Genomic DNA, 8,780 nt, shown 5'->3' on the forward strand with positions numbered 1-8,780 from the left:
ATTCCCTGACTGCATATAAAGAGGACACATCTTTGAAACGAGGAGTGACAATTTTTCAGCCTCTCTAGAATTCTCATTTTCTCAGTCTCCTTCCATTGGAGGTCAGTTACTGAAATATAGGACATAGTCCCTAAGAATTTTATAGAAAGACAAATATTATCATCTACAACTGTATGAAGAAAAATAGGAAAATACCTACTGTATTTTAACTCCTTATTTGATAGAAGATATTATCATAGGTGCTTTAAAATTCATGTGTTCCTTTAATATTCACAACTATAAAAATATTTTGAAACCATTTTATTTATGAGAAAACTAAGGCTCAAAGAGATTAAGCAGATTGATCAACAATACACTTATATCCAAGCAGAATGAAATTTTGGTGTCAAATTCTTTAATGTAAGTGATGGGTGATTTTGTCAGTTTTGTATTCCAGATTTCTGTTATAATTGCTAAATCTCCTTTTATTCATGAATTATACACAATTATACACAAGTCTTCCTTGTTTTCTGAATATCCATGGTTCATGTATTTTCACTTGGTGTTGACCAGTTTTTTTCTTTACCTTAGGTATTGAGAAAGAAAGTCTCTGATTGTTTCCCACTTTTATTTTGTGAGGGATGTTTGTCAGTCTTTATGTCCATAGTAATTCGGTTCTTTCTGGATTGACAAAGACTACAATATTCATGAAATCAGGAAGAATTACCAAAAGGTCTTCTTATATCTAGCACTACAAGAAATTAAGATGGATTATAAAGCTGCAGAAGAACTGTACTAAACCAGTGTGACAACAATGGAAGTTAACTAACAACAAATAAGGCCAAAACTTCCAGGTGTCATTATATCATCATCATTAATTATTTTGGTGAAGGATTGAATTAGTTATCTCTTACTCCCTAACAAGTTAACAGAAACTAGGCAGCTTACTAATAGTCAAAGTAGTATTAATTAAAACAAGAATAAATTATAATTATAAATAATATACCATGATTTAAAATAATATATTAAATATATTAATATGATTTGCTAGTACATCAGTTATATGAAATCTATCCAGAAAAAAATATTGACAAAGGAAATACTATGCACAGAAAAGGTAACCCATGTTCTTTCTTTCCCCCATCACATCCTATTTTTTCGCCCTCTTCAGAGTCACTAACTTCTCTTATTTACACTTCCAGCTGCTACAGTGTGGTTTGTTCTGATTTATTTTACCATAATAACTCTCATAAGCTTGCCAGTGTCATCTGTTTTCCCAAGGTAGTGGACAGTTTCAATGTATACCTTCTGGGAATCTACTGATAACTCTTTTCAGAATATTAATTTTCTTAAACTTTTTTTCCTAGTATTTTCTCCTGTTGTCCTTCTAATGTGTGGCCTTTCCATCTGTTTCTTTGTGGCTCTTTTCTTTCCTTCCTTAACTTTGGAAGGTCCTCAGAATCATGTTTAAGCCATTTTCTCCCTCAACACTCTCTCCCAACATGAGCTCCTCCATTTCAGTTACCGATATGAACCTCTAGCAATTGCATTCTTTATTAATTGCAAACTCATATATCCAACTGGCAGTGCACAATTGTGCTTAGATGTCCACCAGTTAGCATGTAGAGGATATCTCTGCGTTTAGTTTTATTTCCTCACATGCCTTGGTCTACCTTCTGGGGAGATAAATTCATTGGTTCTTTCTTCTCATTATGGCATTAGACATAACTGATATTAAGTATGATTACTGTTTTTAGGTTTCTTTCCCTACAAAAAACAAAGATATGAGAGAGCAGGAATTGTATTTGTTATGTTCACCTGGATATCTTGAGGGCAACATACAACTTAATTTAGACAAAGTTCATTTTTACTTATAATTTGAACGTACTAAGCATGGATAAAGGAATCGTACCATCCATTCTTTAATCAGTTTGCACAATCAGGTTTGGAGTTAAATTTTAAAGAATAAATAAATAAATATAAGAATTTTTCTATAATAAAAATTTAATAAACAAGGCAAAATAATAAATATAAAGAACATATTTTTGTTACACAATTCACAATGTAAAAGTTCACATAATATAATATGAACAAAACTAATTTAAGTCCTATAAATAGTTAACTAAATAAAGATTTAAATAAATAGATGAATAGATCCATCAGCATGGTCATCTGTAAGGGACTAGTGCCCATACAGATGAACAGGATGTTGCTTAACACTCCTGAAAATACTTGACATATTTGATTCAACTCATGGCATGGTTACAGCAGAAACAAGAGTCTTTGAAAGAACACAACTTTGGAAGTGTGAGCTGCCGTATTAGTCTATAAGAATCATTTCCATGTTGCACCAGGTCTTATTCCTTACTCTTCAATCTTTTTTGCAAGTTGATTGATAAAGAGAAGGATCTCATGATTTCTGCTCTGACAACCTCCCAGGCACAAGGGCTGTATTTCTTCTCTGTCAGATAGAGAGTGATTCTTCGGAAGTATTTCTTCACAGCCAGGATGGAGTCCTCGTACATCAGGTGAGTCTCTGTCACCCCCACTTCCTGCATCACACAGGACTCCAGGTCATTCAGCTGCTGGTCAAGTTCGATGTAGAATTCATCTAGAAGGGTCTCATTGAAAGCAGCAGATGAATTCTTTGTGTTGAAGAGGTTGAAGGTCTGCTGGATTATCTCATGGAGGACAGAGATGGCTTGAGCCTTCTGGAAGTTTTTGTCATCAAACTCCTCCTGGGGTAATTCAAAGTCATGTCTGTCCTTCAGGCAGGAGAAAGGAGAGATTCTTCTCATTTGTGCCAGGAGCACCAAGGGCCTCCTGTAACCCAGGCTGTGGGTCTGAGGCAGATCACAGCCCAGAGAGCTGAATGGCTTGTAGCTGAGCACCACTAGGGCCATCAGTAAATAAAAGGTCAAGGCCATTGTAGATGTTGCGGATGCTGCTGAGCTGGTTCAGATGGATGACCCTTAACTTTGGGCTCCAGGATCTCTGAAGACTTTGGTTTGTACACGGCCTTATATAGGGAACATACTCACTTCCATTTTCTGAACGCTACTGCATTTTTTTTCTACTTCTGTTTTTGCTTTCCTTTATGCACTCTCTACATGGGCTTAAGGAAGTGTTTCTCAACCAGTTTTCTTTTCATTACTGCATTCCCTTTCTCAACCTCCAGAGTCCTGTTTGATAATTTTTTTCTAAGTAAACCCCTCCTGATAATTTAATAACATAGATATATTAAGTGCATATATGGATGTACTGCATTCCTATCCACTTTAAAAAGCAAAGTGGACAGTTTACTTTTTTATGCAATGCAGCATTAAGTACAAATTTTATGCTAAAAGTTAAATATAAAAACTATTGGCATTTAACTTTATAAAAGTTATTTGCTGAGTGACTTCTAGTATATTTACTTATATAAATATTAATGAATCAAGTGAAACATGCAAAGTTATAATATATGAAAATATATAATACCAATATAATAAAAATACTTATATAAAAATATGTAATACCAATAGAATAAAAATACTTAAAAATCTCACAAAACTGCTAAGGGCCTATTTAAAATTAAATTATTCCTATAACATTTAATTTATCATACTTAACTTTTAGTATTGCTTCATATAGAAAATAATTTTTACCTTCACTAACTGCTAGATTTTCATCCAGATATTGTCAACATATTTTTCTTTTCAGCACTTGCTGTAAGTATTGATGTTTGAAAATGTTTTATACAATTTAATAATAAAATAAAAGCATTTGTATAAAAGAGTACAATACACTTGAAAGCACTGAGGATCAAACATAAGCTACATACCCAAGACAGCCAATGGCAGCCTATTCATATGCCAACGGAGACCACATCACATGGTATGACTCTGAGATTGAGCACATGGTGGAGAGAAAGTCCACCAATGACAACCATCTATTTCACATTGGTTTGCAGCATTAATCTCACATACATTTTGTGTATCTTCCATGAACTCAGTATCAATCTTTTTCATGTAATACATAAGAAAACCAAGTGAAAGAAAATAAATACTAAAGGATAAGGTTTTGTTAGAGTTCGGCATTGAGGGGCCATAAACGAATATAATATCTACAATATGTTCACACCACAAGAACTAAGGTTTGTACCCTTAGGAGCAATATCATCCCCAATGAGAATACACAATCGAGAAAACATCAATTTAATTTTTCAAAACAATTTTTGCATTAACGTTTAGATTTCCCAAAGAACCTGGGGACATCCCAATTCTAGTTCATTCTTATAAAATAAAAAAAGCCATCTGTTTCCTAAGGTCAGTAATAATATCTAAGTATGATAAAGTAAATGATGTATACAATTGTTCTACATAGCACGCAAGATACCAGATATCTTTCTCATTTCCTTTTTCACAGAAAGCAAAAGTTGTTGCTTTTTTGTATCCCAATAAATGAGAACAAAAAGAAAACAAATGTATATCTAAATGTGATAAAAATGTAAGAATGGAAGTAATATCCCACCGGAGAAAAAAAACTAAAAAAATATAACTTGGATATTCAGCCCAGGTTAGATGGACATTAAGGGGTGGGGAAGAGCAGAAGCAAAATGGTGGAAGAGATGTAGATCAAAGGTAGCAAATGGGCAGGAGCTCAAAGAAAATTAATCATTACTGGTCCAGAGGGGTGTTTTCAGCTTTAGTGAATTCAGCCTTACTAGACTGTTGAGGGTGATGAACCAAACACAAGATATTGTGCACTAGAAAGGCAAATTTGTGAGAGTACAATATTCTCTCTGTAGAATGGACAAATATAATTATCTCAAGTTCTCTACTAGTAGATGGATCAACTCAGAAGATCAATATATCTCATATTATCTGTTGTGATGGTTAACATTGAGTGTTATCTTGATTGAACTGCAGGATGCAAACTGTTGTTCCTAGGTGTGTCTATGAGGGTATTGCCAAAGGAGATTAAAATTTGAGTCAGTGGACTGGGAGAGGCAGACTCACACTCAGTCACTGTGGGCACCATCTAATCAACTGCCAACATGGCTAGAATTAAGCAGGGAGGAGAAGATGGAAGAGGAGACTTGCTGAGTCTTCTGGCCTTCATCTTTCTGATGGATGCTTCCTGACTTTGAAATCAGACTCCAAGTTCTTAAGCTTTTGGACTCTTGGACTTACACCAGTGATTTGGAAGGGGGTCTCAGGCCTTTGGCCACAGACTAAAGGCTGCACTGTCGACTTCTCTACTTGGGAGGTTTTGGGACTCGGACTGATCCACCACTGGCTTCCTTGCTTCTCAACCTGCAGACTGCCTATGGTAGGACTTTACCTTGTGATCGTGTGAGTCAATTCTCCTTAATAAACTCCCTCTTATATATAAATATATCCTATTAGTTCTGTCCCTCTGGAGAACTCTGACTAATATATCTATCTAACAAGAAGCCAGGGAATAGATGATTTCAAAGGAAACTTCTCTTGACTTAATAAAAAGGACAATAATGACAATACTAATAAGAAAAAGTTGCTAAATTTTATTGTATTTCTTATCAATCGGATATTGTTCTTAGCACTTACAAAAACTGTTTTCACTTCATTCAGTGAGATATACCCTCATTTTCATATTTATTGAACATCTACTATATGCCCATTCCTACTTAGTTGCTAGAGATATCAGTGACCAAAGCAGACACTGACAGGTTGTACTATTGTCCCCTTTTACAAAAGGAAAACACAGAAGCACAGGGAGCTATTGAGTTGTGGAGCCACAATTCAAACCCAGAACATCTGACTCTAAATCCTCAGTTCTTACATGCTCCCTGGGAATTATTTCTGGCCACAAGACCCAAAGCTGGTTTCTAGATGCCGGTCACTGTTTTCTTAGTATAGTCCCACATAAAGAAGGTCAAGCTTTTTCTTTTCAGCTCATTCACCCTCTCCTTCACTGAAAAGCCCTATTTGTTTATGCCTGATATGTTACATTATAATAAAGATGGGCCCCAATTTATTTACATGTTATATACTAGTTTTATTTTCTTGAGAATGTATATTCATAAACTTGAATGTAGTTGCAAAACTCTTTGTTTGCCCTAGTAATATATTCATAAACAACTCTGTAAAACCCTGCATATGTCCATCCTTTTATTCAAATATTCATAAGGCTTTAGATTTCTATCTTAGCACAAGTTTAAGACTAAGTCATGACAAGCTAGAGACATCAGCTAAATCAGAACTAAACCAATGAACTAAGGCTCAGAGTTCAGGGAGACCACATCTAGAAGGGCTCACTAAAAGGATTAAAAGTGGGAATGAAAGGACTTCTGGAGAAATGAGGAGAGTCCAGTGTATTATAGCAAGAGGACTGTGATACCAAAGTCGGAGTCACCTGACTTGCCAGCTGGTTGATGCCTTTTATGTTGCAGGCCCGCAGAGTTTGCTGCTGAGTTAATTTTACCACTTGTTTTGAGAAACTGGGCAATATATGGAGAGAACTAAAGAAAAGGGGTTGGAGGGGGCGGAGCAAGATGGCCGAATAGGAACAGCTCCAGTCTCCAACTCCCAGCGCGAGCGACACAGAAGACCAGTGATTTCTGCATTTTCAACTGAGGTACTGGGTTCATCTCACTGGGGAGTGCCAGACGATCGGTGCTGGTCAGCTGCTGCAGCCCGACCAGTGAGAGCTGAAGCAGGGCGAGGCATTGCCTCACCTGGGAAGCGCAAGGGGGAAGGGAATCCCTTTTCCTAGCCAGGGGAACTGAGACACACAACACCTGGAAAATTGGGTAACTCCCACCCCAATACTACGCTTTAAGCAAACAGGCACACCAGGAGATCATATCCCACACCTGGCCGGGAGGGTCCCACACCCACGGAGCCTCCCTCATTGCTAGCACAGCAGTCTGTGATCTACTGGCAAGGCAGCAGTGAGGCTGGGGGAGGGGCGCCCGCCATTGCTGAGGCTTAAGTAGGTAAACAAAGCTGCTGGGAAGCTCAAGCTGGGTGGAGCTCACAGCAGCTCAAGGAAACCTGCCTGTCTCTGTAGACTCCACCTCTGGGGACAGGGCAATAACAAACACAGCCGAAACCTCTTCAGACGCAAACGACTCTGTCTGACAGCTTTGAAGAGAGCAGTGGATCTCCCAACACGGAGGTTGAGATCTGAGAAGGGACAGACTCCCTGCTCAAGTGGGTCCCTGACCCCTGAGTAGCCTAACTGGGAGACATCCCCCACTAGGGGCAGTCTGACACCCCACACCTCACAGGGTGGAGTACACCCCTGAGAGGAAGCTTCCAAAGCAAGAATCAGACAGGTACACTCGCTGTTCAGAAATATTCTATCTTCTGCAGCCTCTGCTGCTGATACCCAGGCAAACAGGATCTGGAGTGGACCTCAAGCAATCTCCAACAGACCTACAGCTGAGGGTCCTGACTGTTAGAAGGAAAACTATCAAACAGGAAGGACACCTACACCAAAACCCCATCAGTACATCACCATCATCAAAGACCAGAGGCAGATAAAACCACAAATATGGGGAAAAAGCAGGGCAGAAAAGCTGGAAATTCAAAAAATAAGAGGGCATCTCCCCCGGCAAAGGAGCGCAGCTCATTGCCAGCAACGGATCAAAGCTGGACGGAGAATGACTTTGACGAGATGAGAGAAGAAGGCTTCAGTCCATCAAATTTCTCAGAGCTAAAGGAGGAATTACGTACCCAGTGCAAAGAAACTAAAAATCTTGAAAAAAAAGTGGAAGAATTGACGGCTAGAGTAATTAATGCAGAGAAGGTCATAAACGAAATGAAAGAGATGAAAACCATTACACGAGAAACACGTGACAAATGCACAAGCTTCAGTAACCGACTAGAGCAACTGGAAGAAAGAGTATCTGCGATTGAGGATCAAATGAATGAAATGAAGCGAGAAAAGAAACCAAAAGAAAAAAGAAGAAAAAGAAATGAACAAAGCCTGCAAGAAGTATGGGATTATGTAAAAAGACCAAATCTACGTCTGATTGGGGTGCCTGAAAGTGAGGGGGAAAATGGAACCAAGTTGGAACACACTCTTCAGGATATCATCCAGGAGAACTTCCCCAACCTAGTAGGGCAGGCCAACATTCAAATCCAGGAAATACAGAGAACGCCACAAAGATACTCCTCGAGAAGAGCAACTCCAAGACACATAATTGCCAGATTCACCAAAGTTGAAATGAAGGAAAAAATCTTAAGGGCAGCCAGAGAGAAAGGTCGGGTTACCCACAAAGGGCAGCCCATCAGACTAACAGCAGATCTCTCGGCAGAAACTCTCCAAGCCAGAAGAGAGTGGGGGCCAATATTCAACATTCTTAAAGAAAAGAATTTTAAACCCAGAATTTCATATCCAGCCAAACTAAGTTTCAGAAGTGAAGGAGAAATAAAATCCTTTACAGATAAGCAAATGCTTAGAGATTTTGTCACCACTAGACGTGCCTTACAAGAGACCCTGAAGGAAGCACTAAACATGGAAAGGAACAACCGGTACCAGCCATTGCAAAAACATGCCAAAATGTAAAGACCATCAAGGCTAGGAAGAAACTGCATCAACTAACGAGCAAAATAACCAGTTAATATCATAATGGCAGGATCAAGTTCACACATAACAATCTTAACCTTAAATGTAAATGGACTAAATGCTCCAATTAAAAGACACAGACTGGCAAACTGGATAAAGAGTCAAGACCCATCAGTCTGCTGTATTCAGGAGACCCATCTCACACGCAGAGACATACATAGGCTCAAAATAAAGGGATGGAGGAAGATCTACCAAGCAAATGG

General features: G+C 38.3%; 1 protein-coding gene across 1 annotated transcript; it reads right to left on the bottom strand.

The window, feature by feature from the left end:
* Window positions 1-1,889: 1,889 nt before the first annotated feature.
* IFNA8 (interferon alpha 8) lies at window positions 1,890-2,965 on the bottom strand. The gene has a single exon (XM_050761163.1). It carries the CDS (start codon window positions 2,904-2,906, stop codon window positions 2,337-2,339), a length of 570 nt encoding a protein of 189 aa, XP_050617120.1. The 5' UTR covers window positions 2,907-2,965; the 3' UTR covers window positions 1,890-2,336.
* Between the last annotated feature and the right edge of the window lie 5,815 nt (window positions 2,966-8,780).

The sequence above is a fragment of the Macaca thibetana genome, chromosome 15 (genome assembly GCF_024542745.1).
Source record: "Macaca thibetana thibetana isolate TM-01 chromosome 15, ASM2454274v1, whole genome shotgun sequence".
Classification (NCBI taxonomy): Eukaryota; Metazoa; Chordata; class Mammalia; order Primates; family Cercopithecidae; genus Macaca; species Macaca thibetana.

Coding starts and splice junctions, on each gene's coding strand:
- IFNA8 (XM_050761163.1), bottom strand. CDS start 2,906: ATGGCCTTGACCTTTTATTTACTGATGGCCCTAGTGGTGCTCAGCTAC.